At 48.6% G+C, this 15,655-nt stretch overlaps 1 protein-coding gene across 5 annotated transcripts in view; it reads right to left on the bottom strand.

The window, feature by feature from the left end:
- The window catches only part of minpp1b (multiple inositol-polyphosphate phosphatase 1b), a 189,798-nt gene that overhangs the window by 146,470 nt on the left and 27,673 nt on the right, over positions 1-15,655 (bottom strand). For all 5 annotated transcript variants that reach the window (XM_072478954.1, XM_072478952.1, XM_072478953.1 and 2 more), the window contains exon 2: positions 2,657-2,754. In XM_072478954.1, coding sequence (XP_072335055.1) covers positions 2,657-2,754 — 98 coding nt within the window. The remainder of the gene's footprint in view (positions 1-2,656; positions 2,755-15,655) is intronic.

Here is a 15,655-nt window from a genome sequence, read left to right as displayed (position 1 = left end):
TTCCTGCTGGAGCTGTGGTCATTCCAATTATCCTTGTCTGGAGTTAAGGTCATTTCAATGATCCTTGCTGGAGGTGCTGCTGCTGGATGTGGTGTGAATTAAGGTTTAGCTGTATTCTTTCTGTCTGCTGACCCTCATCGTTGCTGACCCTCATTCCTGGGATATGGGTGTCGCTGCCTACGCCAGAATCTGTGATGTGAAGATGCCGGCGTTGGACTGGGGTGAGCACAGTAAGAAGTCTTACAACACCAGGTTAAAGTCCAACAGGTTTGTTTCAGAGCACTGCTCCTTCACCTGAGGAAGGAGCAGTGCTCCGAAAGCTAGTGTTTGAAACAAACCTGTTGGACTTTAACCTGGTGTTGTAAGACTTCTTACTGGGCCAGAATCTATTGCCCTTGAACTGAGGGCATTTAAGACCACATTGCTGTGGGTCTGGAGTCACGTGTAGGCCACACCAGGTAAGGACAGCAGATTTCCTTTCCTAAGGGCATTAACAAATCAGATGGGTGTTTACGACAATTGACAATGGTTCAATGGTCATCATTAGACTGTTAAATCCAGATTTGTTTTAATGAATTCAAATTTCACCATCTGCCGTGGTGGGATTTGAATGCCGGTCCCTGGAACATTGCCCTGGGTCTCTAGTGTACTAGTCCAGTGACAATACCATTACACCACCACCTCTCCTCATTATTGATGACCCTCATTGTACAAGGCACAGAAATGAATAATGGCTAGAACACTGCCTTCAGGAGGGGAGGAAAGAAAAATTAGCAAAAGAGGTGGGTGAAGACAGCCAGAAACTCATCCATGGTTTACTTATGTCAGTGACCCATGACCTTCCCTACGTGGTTCAGGAAGGCCTGTCACCACCTTCTCAAGAGTAACTAGATGTTGTCAAAAAATGTGGCCATGCCAACATTGCTCACACCCCAAGAACGAAATGTAAAAAATGTACCCACAAAGATTCAGCAAGTGCATTTCAGAATGTCACTCTGAAGGGATTGAGACCTAGGGAATTCTTTCTTTAGCTGACAAGCATATGATTTCTGATCAGGCTGTTGGTTTGGTCTGCAGCACTGTTCCAGAATAACCGTAAATCAGACAGCAGAAACCAAATGTGCTGTTCTCTCTGTAATAACTGTATGTTCCGAAGGCTAAAATAATGCAGCAGGGACGGTATTCAATATTGAGAAAGTCAGTAAAGATCATGTGGCACTATTTTGAAGAAGAGCAGGAGAGGTATCCCCAATATCCTGGCCAATATTTATCCCTCAATAAACATTACTAAACAAAACAATTATCTGGCCATTATCACATTGCTACTTTTGGGATCTTGCTGTGTGCAAATTGAATGCCACATTTCCCACTTTGCAACTGGGACCACACTTCAAAGGCACTTCGTTGGTTGGGAAACACTTCTGGACAGTGATGAAAGATGCTCTTTCTTTCCTTACGGATACAGAAATTAAGGAAAAAACAACTTCTCATTTGTAATTTTAACCTTTCCTCCAAAAAGACTCTCAATACGGGAGTCTAAGTGCCGACGCCGGAGTAAAAACCGGAGTGTTTTACTACGACGTCGGTGCCCGTTTCCAGACCCCCATTCTGGGGTCTCGATGGGGCTGGCAGGGGCATGGTGCGATTTGTGGGGGCGGGGCCTCAGCGCGGCGTTGGAGACCCGGCGCCGCGCAAAAGACGCCTTGGGTCCCGCGCATGCACAGTTGGACAGGCGCCAACTAGCACATGTGCAGTGGCCGTCCTCCCCCAGGCCGCCCCACACAACAATGGCGCAGGGCTATAACATTGCCAGCGGAGGAAAGGAGGCCCGCCGACACTGATCGGGGGCCAGACACCATCGGAGGCCCCCCCGGTGAGGGTGAGCCCCCCCCCCCCAAAGCGTTCCCACAGAGTTCCTGCCGGCAGTGACCAGGTGGGACTCTGTCGTGTCGGTGCAACCGCTCGGCCCATCCGGGCCGGAGAAACGGCGGCCCCGCCAATTCCAGCAGCCGGTGCCGCGGCAAACGTGCCGGTGCAAATGGCGTCGATTCTCTGCACCTCGGAGAATCGTGCGCCGGCGTCGGGGCTTCCTGGCGCTGTTGCTCCAATTCTCCGGCCCGGCACGGGGCTCGGAGAATCACCCCAAATATGTCACATTTTCTTTTGGTGCCCAGTCTACCTGCTTCAGCCTCGAGTGTACTTCCAAAATAATACGAAATGGGTCTGAATACTGCTGCCCATTTCCACCTTGTGGGTTAAGTAGACAAAGTGCCTTCATTCACTAAAATAAAAGCAAAAGACTGCGGATGCTGGAAATCCAAAATAAAAACAGAAAATGCTGGAACAACTCAACAGGCCTGGCAGCATCTGTGGAGAGAGAATGAGTCCACGTTTCGAGTCCGTCTGACTCTTTGTCAGAGCTCTGACGAAGTTATACGGACTCAAAACGTTAACTCGGTTTATCTCTCCACCGATGCTGCCGAGACCTGCTGAGTTTATTTTTCGCGTTTCCTGTTTTTATTGCCTCCAGTCACTGATAGATCGGGAGCCTGCTGCTTAAATAATAATTAATTTTTTCCAAATATAAATTTTGAAGGGCGCCTCTGGAACTGGCATTCAGAGGGAGATATTGATGAGTTTTACTTCCTGTTTTTACCTCCACATCTTCCTCTTCCAAAAGGTCACACCAAGGGGAAATTACGCCTTTAAGGATGAACTCATAGGTGCAGAGGTAAAACGTTGCTTCCACCATATCTGTAATACAAAAACAAAGACAAGCAGATCTAAATCACAATTCTCCACACGTCCATTAAGTAATGTTCTAATGGTGCTGAGAGAACAGATCAGTCATACTTTACTAAGCTTAAGTCAAAGGAGCCGAGCTCTTTTTATTAAATAGTCACGACTACACAAAGCTTGATGCTTATTCAAGAAAATTAACAAAGAATGTAATCAATTTGATTGAAAATACGGATCAGCATTAATTCGTGCTGTTCTCGATTCCCAGCAGTTAATTTGGAGAAATGCTAATAGAAGCATGTAACTGACATTGCCGACCCACTCCCCTCTCAGCAATCTGAAATATAGATTTTTAAATACATATTTTTATTAGCTTTTCAAATTTTTAAACATAATTTATATGACACATTTAACATCTAACATTTAACAATCCCTCCCTCAACCCCAAAACAATTCATCAACTAACTAACTATCCCCTCCCCTTTTAGCTGCTGACTGAGGCTAATTCCGTAAAGCGAGATATGAACAGACACCATCTCTTACGAAACCCATCCTCATTCCCTCTTCAGCTAAATTAAACCTTCGTAGGCTTAGAAACTCCATTATGTCTCCCAGCCATATTGGGACACACGGTGGAGAAACTGACCTCCAACCCAATGGGATCCGCTTCCTCGTCACCAGCGAGGCAAAGGCTAAGAGATCTGCCCCTAGCCTTGTCTGGAGCTCTGGCAAGCCCGACATCCCGAATATGGCCCCCAGGGGGCTGGGTTCTAGGTCTAACTGTAACACTGTTGACATGGTGCCAAAGAAGGTGCCCCAGAACTTCCTCAGTTTTAGGCACGACCAAAACATGTGTACATGATTGGCCGGCCCCCTCCTGCACCTTTCACAAATGTCCTCAACCCCTTCGAACAGGCTACTCATTCTCAACTTCGTCAAATGTGTTCTGTGAACCACCTTCAATTAGCGCCACCCTCGCGCATGAAGTTGATGCATTTACCCTGTAAAATTTCACACCACAGCCCTTCCTCCAACGTCTCCCCCAATTCCTCCTCCCATTTGGCCTTCACCCCATCCAGGCATTCGGATCCTGCTTCCATAATTTTCCCATAAATAGCTGAGGTAACTCCCCCTCTATCTCCAACACCATCAACACCTCTTCCAGCAAAGAAGAACGGGGTAACACTGGGAACAAAGGGAAGACATCCTTTACGAAAGCCCGTATCTGTGAATGTCGAAAGGCGTCCCTCCTCAGGAGATCGAATTTCTCCCTCAATTCTTCAAATGTCACAAAACGACCTTCCAGAAACAAGTCTTTCAAGGTGTCACACCTTTTTCCTCCCAGTTTGGAACCAAACGTCTATTTTTGCCGGTTCAAACAGATGGTTTTCTTGGACTGGCAATAGTTTCAACCCTGCCCCCAACTTAAAATGTTTGCGAAACTGCTTCTATATCTTCAGTATTGACACTGCAACTGGGCTCTTTGAGTTGTTCTGTGGTGCCAACGGGAGAGGTGCTGTAGCTAGCGCCCATAGCCTTGACCCCTTATTTGCCCATTTACTCCATTTACACCCTTTATCTGGTTCTCTACCCCAGCACCGAACCTTCTCAGCATTCACCGCCCAGTGATAGTGAATTAGATTCGGTAAGGCTCGGCTGCCCCATTTACGAATCCTAGGGACCTTCCCAGCCCACATAAACAAAGAGATCAATCGTTCCACCACCACAAAAAACGCTTTGGATAAAAAAAACCTGGAGACATTGGTAGGACATTTATTTTTGCCACTTGCACTCGGCCCACAGGCGACAGGGGCAGACCCTCCCATCATTGTCAGTCTTCCTTAACCCTTGCTGTTCGGCTTGAAAAGTTAAATTTACGGGTCTGAGCCCAGTCTCGAGCCACTTGTGCCCCCCAAGTACCTAAAGTCGTTGGTTTATGCCCGAAACAGCATCTCTACCATGCTTTGTCCTTCCTTCTGTGTTGAGATTGAAAAGAACTTGCTTTTTCCAAAATTTAACTTGTAGCCTGAGAAGGCTCCAAACCTTTTTAGTAGCCGCATAATGTCTCCAATCGTAAGCATTGGTCAGATGTACATAAAAGTGAATCATCGGCGTGTAATGATACCCTGTGTTCCACCCCCTCATTTCCCCCTCCATTTATTTGAGATCCTCAGCACAATGGCCAAGGGCTCTATCGCTAAAGTAAATAGTAGCAGGGACATGGGGCACCCCTGTCTTGCTCCCCTCTGTAACCCAAAGTATGCTGAGCACATTTCGTTAATCCGTACACTCGCCCTCGGATATGCGTATGCTTGACCCATGCTGCGAATTTAGGATATATTTCAAGCTGTTCTAATACCGCAAACAAATACGTGCATTCAACACTATCGAACACCTTCGCTGCATCAAATGCTCCTTCCCCATTGCCGGAGTCAAAACCACGTTTAACAGGCGTCGTACATTCAAAGCTAACCGCTTCCCTTTACGAATCCCGCTGGTCTTCCACCACTATCCACGGCAGGAACTTCTCTAATCTAAGAGCGACCACCTTTGCCAATACCTTACCGTCTACGTTTAATAATGATATCGGCCAATATGACCCACACTCCATCAGATCTTTATCTTTCTTCAACAATAGTAAAATTCAAGTTTGCCCCATTGTCTCTGGGAGAGCTGCCCTTTTCACTGCATCTTCAAATACCATTACCAGCAGTGGAACCAGCTTATCCATAAATCTCTTGTAGAGGTCCACCGGGTATCCATCCGAACCTGCTGCCTTCCTCGCCGGTATGTTCCCGTTACAGTCTGTACTGCCTCCACCCCTATTGGTCCCTCCTGTCTGGCCTTATCTTCTTCATCTAGCATTGGAAATTTTAGTTCCTCGAAAAACCGTTGTATATCCCACTCATCCCCTGGGGGCTCTGATCTATACAAATTCCAATAACATTTCTCAAACACCTTATTCACCTATTCTGGAGCTGGCACCAATCTCCTGTTTCATCCCGGCACAGTGGCACAATGGGGCGGAACAGTGGCACAGTGGTTAGCACTGCTGCCTCACAGCGCCAGGGACCCGGGTTCAATTCCAGCCTTGGGTGATTATGTGTGTGGAGTTTGTACTTCCTCCCCGTGTTTGCATGGGTTTCCTCCGGGTGCTCCGGTTCCCTTCCACAGTCCAAAAATGTGCAGGTTAGGTGGATTGGCCATGTTAAATTGCCCCTTCGTTACCTAAAGGTTAGGTGGGGTTATGGGGTTACGGGGATTGAGCGGGAGCGTGGTCCTAGGTAGGGTGCTGTTTCGGAGGGTTGGCATAGTCAATGAGCCGAATGGCCTCCTTCTGCACTGTAGGAATTCTATGATCCCGGACCTGTATAATCTCCCTCGAGGCCACTTGATGCCTAAATTGGCCTACCAACCTCCATCTGCCTTGTCCCCATATTCATACACTGCCCCTCTAGCCCATCTTAACTGACATAATGCTTTTCTAGTCGATAGCAAATCAAACTTCAATTGAAGCTCCATCCTGCTGATCATAACTCCGGTGTGGGTTTCTCCGCATACTTCCCATCCACCGCCAAAATTTTGTCCACTAGCCACCGATGTTCCTCGCTCACTTCCCTATCCATCTGTGCCTTGTATGAGATCATCCCCCCCCCCCCCCCCCCCCCCCCCCCCCCGCACTACTGCCTTTAGAGCTTCTCAAACCATTGAACAATCTGAAATATTGCACGGGTAAAGGAACCAGAATGAGAACATCAGTTTACCACCGCCTAGTGGCTCATACTACACATGACAGCAAATATGCAGAATAGGCAGAAAGGGGCACAATCTTCACCTTCAGTACAATTCCAGTTGACCACTGCTTTACAAAACAAGGGCAAATATTTAATCCGGACTTTCATTTACGTAATGACTTATAATTCCAGGTGGAAACTCAGCAATGATTTTCCAGAAGTAAAAATGTGACACATTTTACTGATAAAGATGCCAGTCTCTCAGTTCTAAAATGCTGTAATACTATTTAGTAAACTTGAACAAACAAGGATTGTTTTCACTGGAAAGACGGAGGCTGAGGGGAGACCTGATAGAGGTCTACAAAATTATGAGAGGCATAGACAGGGTGGATAGTTAGAGGCTTTTTCCAAAAGTGGAAGGGGGCACGGGTTCAAGGTGAGAGGGGGAAAGTCGAGGTGGGAGGGGGAAAGTTGAAGGGAGATGGGCGAGGTCAAGTTTTCACACAGAAAAGGTGGTGCCTGGAACGCGCTGCCAGAGGGTGTGTGGAAGCAGGCATGTTAGAAACATTTAAGGGGCATCTGGATGGATACATGAATAAGGAGGAAATAGAGGAATAAGGACCGAATAAGGGCAGAAGGTTTTGTTTTTAGTTAGGGCATCATGATCAGCATAGGCTTGAGGGCCAAAGGGGCCTGTTCCTGTGCTGTAATTTTCTTTGTTCATTGCTCAGTTGCTTATGATAGATGATCACCAGGTGGAATTTTCCAGTCCCCCCGCCCCCGTCACCCCCACGGTGGGTTTAAGGGTGGGTGGGGGAACAATGAGCAGGAACGGAAAAATGGGTTTTCTGCCATCACAAACTGATGTCGACAACCTGTGTTCCCGTGGGTCACCATTCCGTGCCAGAGGCTCGTGTGAAACCAAGTTGCATCCCGTTAATGGGATGCACCTGAAGGCCCAACCGGAAGCATTCTCCACTGCCCAATTGTCCGTGCTACCAGTGGGAAAGCATGCCGGTGTAGAACACGTTTGTACCAAATGCGGCATGTGCATGTCAGCACTTACCTCAAGAAGGCCTGGGGCAGCTTGTGGACAATCAAAGAGAAGGTGGAGGTCTCCTGCAACTGGACCCTAGAACAGAAAGTGGAGCTGTGGGTGAGGGGAGCAACAACCATGTGGATCTTCTGAATTCAGGATCTACCAAGAGGTCCTCTTCTATCTTCAGGATCTAGCAGGAGGTCCATCTTCTATCCTCAGGATCTACCAGGAGATCCATCTTCTATTCTCAGGATCTACAGGAGATGCATCCTCTATCCTCAGGATCTACCAGGAGGTCCACATTTTATCCTCAGAATCTACAAGGAGATTCATATTCTATCCTCAGGATCTATCAGGAGATCCATCTTCTATCCTCAGGATCTACTAGGAGGTCCATCTTGTAACCTCAGGATGCACCAGGAGGTCAATCTTCTATCCTCAGGATTTACCAGGTCAATCTTCTATCCTCAGGATCTACCAGGAAATCCACATTCTATCCTCAGGATCTACCTGGAGATCCATCATCTATACTCAAGATCTACCAGGAGGAGCATTTTCTATCCTCAGGATCTAGCAGCGGATCCATCTTCTATCATAGAACATACAGTGCAGAAGAAGGCCATTCGGCCCATAAAGTCTGCACCGACCCACTTAAGCCCTCACTTCCACCCTGTCCCCGTAACCCAATAACCCCTCCTAACCTTTTTTGGTCACTAAGGGCAATTTAGCATGGCCAATCCACCTACCTGCATGTCTTTGGACTGATGGATCAGGAGAATCCCCTGACGAGCATATTTTGTCGGGTGTTTCTGCTTGCCGAACTCCTCAGTGCAGGAGGAAATCGGGATGCCTTTTTTAAAATGGCGTCCTGATCTCTTCACATTCCTACGTGACCCCTGACCTCCCTTATTACTCTTAATCTCAATCAATTCTGTTTCTATCTTAATGTTAGTTTTTTTGTGCTGTCATTATGTTGCCATTACTTAGTGTGACTATTCCACAACCCTCTTCTTCCCCTTCGATCCTCTTATAAATATGTCACTTCCTGTAATATTTAGCTGTTCATTATCTGGCCATGTTTCAGTTGTCCCCATTGTATCTGACTCTTCACTACAAATGACTGCCTCCAGCTCCAGGGTTTTGTGTCATATGCTCTGCACATTGCAGGACAGGCAATTTTATCTTTTATTAATTGTTCTCCTTACATATTTTTCGCAGTCACTTGAAAACTACTGTTCTATAACTGTATCTGTTCCCTGACCGTTTGTGTTACCCTTATTCCCTAACATTGTCTGGTCTTCGCTCTTATTCACATAAGCCTGAATTTGCATCGAGCCTTGCACAATCTCAAGGCTTTCCAAAGTGTTCTATAGCTATGAGGTTGAATGTGATGTTTTTAATGTATTTATTCATCTCTTCTGCCTTCTTGATCTCCAATTATAGAAGTTTTTTTGCTTCTTTTATTTTCTGGTGTCTGCTTTGATTGTTGGTGTGGTGCGATACCAAGGCATCGTCCTTCGCCCGGCTCCAGCTATTAAAGACCTATCTGATTGGTTGATTCTGATGTGAAAAAACTGACCGCCCATCCCAAATGTTGACGGCCTGCGTTTAAAAATGTCAAAAGCTTAAAACTTGTGCTTTACTTAAATACCCCAAACCTGCTAACTGACATTACTCGTGAGGTGCCGGTACGTGGGATCCATTTATATATTTGATTGTTCCCTTCCGTGCAGACTCTGAATGCTGAGGTTACAGCCGTGACTCAGTGGTAACACATTCAGAATCACACAAGCTGAGAGTTCAAATCCCACTCCAGACCTGAGCACAAAGGTCAAGGCTGGACACTCCATGAGGCAGTAATGCACTATCTGCGGTGTTGTCTCTTAATGACATTAAAGGGTGCCACAGCGGTTAGCACTGCTGCCTCACAGTGTCAGGGACCCGGGTTCAATTCCAGTCTTGGGTCACTGTCTGTGTAGAGTCTGCACGTTCTTCCCGTGTCTGTATGGGTTTCCTCCGGATGTTTCTACTTCCTCCCACAGTCCAAAGATATGGTAAGGTGGATTGGCTATGCTAAATGCCCCTTAGTGTCCAAAGATGTGCAGGTTGTGTGGGTAGGGTGGGGGAATGGGCCTGGGTAGAGCGCACTTTCAGACAGTCGGTGCAGACTCGATGGGCCAAATGGCCTCCTTCTACACAGTAGGAATTCTATGGTTCCATGGATGTAAAAATTGCATGGGCCTATTTCAAAGAAAGCAGAGGAGCTATCCCTGGTGTCGTGGCCTGTATTTATCTCTCACCTGACACCTAATAACAGATTATCTGCTTATGTACCTCAGTGCTGTTTGTGGCAGCTTGCAGTGTGTTATTTTGCTCCCATGTGTCCTGCATTGCAACAATGACTCCACAGCCCGAGGGTGTAAAAAACATTGTAAACTAATACAAGTCGTTCTTCTATTCTGTGGGATGGGACTCCAAACCCGCCTGGACTTGTTCGAAGTTCAAAACAGAAAGGTAAAAGCAAGAAGATTGTGACTACAAACAATCTGCAGGCTGAGACGAGAGTAAGCTAGTGGCATGCAGCTTGTTCCCGTCTGATAAGCACGGAAGGAAATGGAACCCGGTGGAGCTGGGTTATTCAGGGTGAAACAACTCATTGAGCTTCCATTCGCTCTGTAAATGGAACAAGTTCTTGAGATCAATACAGCAGAAGAATACAACCCATTTTAACAGCAATATCAGGAGAACGTGAGTTTGTATTCAATGGTCGTTTCAGAACTTGAATGCAGTTTAATGAAGGTAGCAGTAAAATGCTGTGAAGCTGTCAGATTGTGGTGAAAATCCAGCTTGTTCACTTTGGTGCTTCAGGGAAGGAGACAAGCTGACCACACCTATCACAAGCCAATAGACAACTCCAGTCCCACATGAACACTGGCGACTCGGAACGACCCTCCGAAATGTCCTAGCAAACTATTCAGGCATGGCAAACTTCTACAAAGAACACCAAACACACATTGTGAGAACACCTTCACCTCACGGCCACAGCAGTTCTAGAAAAAGACCCACCAGTCCTTGCAATGAGGGAGGGACAATAAACATCAACCTTGAAAGCAACGGCTGTATCTCGGGAATTAGAATACAATAATTTTTTTAAAATTCTTTCAGGGGATGCAAGCTTCGGTGGCTCGGCCAACATTTATTGCCGATCCCTAAATGTCTTCTAGAAGCTGGTGGGGAGCTACCTTCTTGAATCGCTGGAATTCATGTGGTGTAGGTACATTTGAGAATGCTGTATGGGAGGGAGTTCCAGGATTTTCACCCAATGTCAGTGAAGGAACAGCGATAGAACTCTAAGTCAGGGACTTCCGGGTGCGGCTTTGACCAGCTGAGTCGCACGTTTCGGCAGCTTCCGGTGAAACGGACTTTTGGCTCTTGATAGGAGCCCCAACGGCAATTTTGATGGCTAAAAACACTGTGCGGTAAACCAGAAGGGAATCCCCCCTGGATACGGATGAAAAAAGGAGGAGAAAGTGGCCGGATTGGAGTGGATCCTTTAGAACAGCGGCAAGGAAGGCAAGCAAAAACCAAGATGGCGTCGGAAGGTGGCAGTTTAACATGGGGCCCTGAACAACAAGAGTTCTTGAAATGCTGTGTGGAAGAGCTCAAAAAGGGAAATGAAGAAAGAGCTGTTGGCCCCGGTACTACAGGCGATCGAAGGACTAAAGGAGGAACAAAAGACCCAGGAGCGGGAGCTTCGGGTCGTGAAGGCAAAGGCAGCCGAGAATGAGGACGACATACAGGGCCTGGTGGTGAAGACGGAGATGCATGAGGCACATCAGAAACGATGTGTGGAAAGGTTGGAGGCACTGGAGAACAACGCAAGGAGGAACAACCTGAGGATTCTTGGTCTTCCTGAAGGTGCTGAGGGAGCGGACGTCGGGGCATATGTGAGCATGATGCTGCACTCGTTAATGGGAGCGGAGGCCCCGGCGGGTCCGTTGGAGGTGGAGGGAGCATACCGAGTGATGGCGCGAGGACCGAGAGCAGGAGAAATTCCCAGAGCCATAAGTGGTGAGATTCCTCCGTTTCAAGGATAGAGAAATGGTCCTTAGATGGGCAAAGAAAACTCGGAGCAGTAAATGGGAGAACGCGGTGATCCGCATTTATCAGACTGGAGTGCGGAGGTGGCGAGAAGGAGGGCGAGCTTTAATCGGGCCAAGGCGGTGCTTCATAAAAAGAAGATAAAATTTGGAATGCTGCAACCGGCAAGACTGTGGGTCACATATCGAGGGAGGCACCACTACTTTGAGACGCGGATGAAGCGTGGACTTTTATTGTGGAAGAAAAACTGTAATGAGCAGGTTATTAAAAAGAACGTTTGAACAAAGTGGTGGGGCGAATGTGGGGGGCGGAGAGGGGGGTTAAAAAGGGGGAAAGAGGAGTTTTATGTACTAATCCTGCGATGTGGTAACTTTTCTCTCTTCCACAGGTGATGATGGGGGGAGGAGGGGAGGTGGAGGAGATGGGGCGTTGGCCATTGGGGGCGGGGCCAAGGGAGAAGCGCGGGCTTGGTTCCCCGCGCTATGATAATCATGGCGGGAATAGAGAAGCAGGAAGGAGGGGGCATCGCACGGTGCGAGCCGAGGTCACGGGGGGATGCCGAGGTCGGCCAGAGTTTGCTGACTTCTGGGAGCAACATGGGGGGAGTAATTACGCTAGCGGGGGATCTAGCGGGGTGGGTGGGAGGGGGGGAATTACTGGGTTGCTGCTGCTGGGGAGAGGGGGGAGCTGGTATGGGAGGGGATGGGCGGGGGGGCACCGCCTGGGGGAGATACAGCTGCGTGGGAACCGGGTGAGGAGCTGGAAAAAGGGGATGGCTAATCGACAAGTGGGGGGGGGGGTAGGAAGCCCCCCAACCCGGCTGATCACGTGGAACGTGAGAGGGCTGAACGGGCCGATAAAGAGGGCACGGGTACTCGCACACCTTAAGAAACTTAAGGCAGATGTGGTTATATTACAGGAAACGCACCTGAAACTGATAGACCAGGTTAGGCTACGCAAAGGATGGGTGGGGCAGGTGTTCCATTCGGGGCTAGATGCGAAAAACAGGGGGGTGGCTATATTAGTGGGAAGCGGGTAATGTTCGAGGCAAAGACTATAGTGGCGGATAACGGGGGCAGATACGTGATGGTGAGTGGCAAACTACAGGGGAGACGGTGGTTTTGGTAAACGTATATGCCCCGAACTGGGATGATGCCAATTTTATGAGGCGGATGCTAGGACGCATTCCGGACCTAGAGATGGGAAAGCTGATAATGGGGGGAGATTTTAATACGGTGTTGGAACCAGGGCTGGATAGGTCGAAGTCCAGGACTGGAAGGAGGCCGGCAGCAGCCAAGGTACTTAAAGATTTTATGGAGCAGATGGGAGGTGTAGACCCGTGGAGATTTAGCAGACCTAGGAGTAAGGAGTTCTCATTTTTCTCCTATGTCCATAAAGTCTACCTCGGCGAATAGACTTTTTTGTGCTGGGAAGGGGCGTTGATCCCGAAGGTGAGGGGAACGGAGTATACGGCTATAGCCATTTCGGATCACGCTCCACACTGGGTAGACTTGGAGATAGGGGAGGAAACAGGAGGGCGCCCACCCTGGAGAATGGACATGGGACTAATGGCAGATGAGGGTGTGTGTCTAAGGGTGAGGGGGTGCATTGAAAAGTACTTGGAACTCAATGATAATGGGGAGGTCCAGGTGGGAGTGGTCTGGGAGGCGTTGAAGGCGGTGGTTAGAGGGGAGCTGATATCAATAAGGGCACATAAAGGAAGCAGGAGAGTAAGGAACGGGAGCGGTTGCTGCAAGAACTTTTGAGGGTGGACAGACAATATGCGGAAGCACCGGGAGGAGGGACTGTACAGGGAAAGGCAAAGGCTACATGTAGAATTTGACTTGCTGACTACGGGCACTGCAGAGGCACACTGGAGGAAGGCACAGGGTGTACAATACGAATATGGGGAGAAGGCGAGCAGGTTGCTGGCACACCAATTGAGGAAAAGGGGAGCAGCGAGGGAAATAGGGGGAGTGAGGGATGAGGAAGGAGAGATGGAGCGGGGAGCGGAGAGAGTGAATAGAGTGTTCAAGACATTTTATAAAAAATTATATGAAGCTCAAGCCCCGGATGGGAGGGAGAGGATGGGCTTCTTGGATCAGCTGGAATTTCCCAAGGTGGAAGAGCAGGAAAGGGTGGGACTGGGAGCACAGATCGAGGTAGAAGAAGTGGTGAAAGGAATTAGGAGCATGCAGGCGGGAAAGGCCCCGGGACCGGATGGATTCCCAGTCGAATTCTATAGAAAATATGTGGACTTGCTCGCCCCGGTAATTGACGAGGACCTTTAATGAGGCAAAGGAAAGGGACAACTGCCCCCGACTATGTCTGAAGCAACGATATCGCTTCTCTTAAAGAAGGAAAAGGACCCGCTACAATGGGGGTCCTATAGACCTATTTCCCTCCTAAATGTAGATGCCAAGATCCTGGCCAAGGTAATGGCAATGAGAATAGAGGAATGTGTCCCGGGGGTGGTCCACGAGGACCAAACTGGGTTTGTGAAGGGGGAGACAGCTGAACACGAATATACGGAGGCTGTTAGGGGTAATGATGATGGCCCCACCAGAGGGGGAAACGGAGATAGTAGTGGCGATGGATGCCGAGAAAGCATTTGATAGAGTGGAATGGGATTATCTGTGGGAGGTTGTGAGGAGATTTGGTTTTGGAGAGGGGTATGTTAGATGGGTGCAGCTGTTGTATAGGGCCCCGATGGCGAGCGTGGTCACGAATGGACGGGATCTGCATATTTTCGGCTCCATAGAGGGACAAGGCAGGGATGGCCTTCTGTCCCCATTATTGTTTGCACTGGCGATTGAGCCCCTGGTGATATCGTTGAAGTGTTCCAAGATGTGGAGGGGAGTACTTAGAGGAGGAGAAGAACACCGGGTATCTTTGTATGCGGACGATTTGCTACTATACGTGGCAGACCCGGCGGAGGGGATGCCAGAAATAATGCGGATACTTGGGGAGTTTGGGGATTTTTCAGGGTATAAATTGAACATGGGGAAAAGTGAGTTGTTTGTGGTGCATCCAGGGGAGCAGAGTAGAGAAATAGAGGACCTACCGTTGAGAAAGGTAACAAGTGACTTTCGTTACCTGGGGATCCAGATAGCCAAGAATTGGGGCACATTGCATAGGTTAAATTTAATGCGGTTGGTGGAACAAATGGAGGAGAATTTCAAGAGATGGGATATGGTATCCCTGTCACTGGCAGGGAGGGTGCAGGCGGTTAAGATGGTGGTCCTCCCGAGATTCCTCTTTGTGATTCAGTGCCTCCCGGTGGTGATCACGAAGGCTTTTTTTAAAAGGATTGAAAAGAGCATCATGGGTTTTGTGTGGGCCGGGAAGACCCCGAGAGTGAGGAAGGGATTCTTACAGCGTAGCAGGGATAGGGGGGGGCTGGCACTACCGAGCCTAAGTGAGTATTATTGGGCCACTAATATTTCAATGGTGAGTAAGTGGATGGGAGAGGAGGAGGGAGCGGCGTGGAAGAGATTAGAGAGGGGCGTCCTGTAGGGGGACTAGCCTACAGGCTATGGTGACAGCCCCATTGCCGTTCTCACCGAGGAACTACACCACAAGCCCGGTGGTGGTGGCTACACTGAAGATTTGGGGACAGTGGAGACGGCATAGGGGAAAGACTGGAGCCTTAGGGGGGTCCCCGATAAGAAACAACCATAGGTTTGCCCCGGGGGGAATGGATGGGGGATATGGAATGTGGCAAAGAGCAGGAATAACGCAACTGAAAGATCTGTTTGTGGATGGGAAGTTCGCGAGTCTGGGAGCGCTGACCGAGAAATATGGGTTGCCCCAAGGGAATGCATTCAGGTATATGCAACTGAGGGCTTTTGCGAGGCAACAGGTGAGGGAATTCCCGCAGCTCCCGACACAAGAGGTGCAGGACAGAGTGATCTCAAAGACATGGGTGGGGGATGGTAAGGTGTCAGATATATATAGGGAAATGAGGGACGAAGGGGAGACTATGGTAGATGAACTAAAAGGGAAATGGGAAGAAGAGCTGGGGGAGGAGATCGAGGAGGGG

The sequence above is a fragment of the Scyliorhinus torazame genome, chromosome 16, assembly GCF_047496885.1.
Source record: "Scyliorhinus torazame isolate Kashiwa2021f chromosome 16, sScyTor2.1, whole genome shotgun sequence".
Classification (NCBI taxonomy): Eukaryota; Metazoa; Chordata; class Chondrichthyes; order Carcharhiniformes; family Scyliorhinidae; genus Scyliorhinus; species Scyliorhinus torazame.
This window is presented reverse-complemented; position numbering and strand designations above follow the sequence as displayed.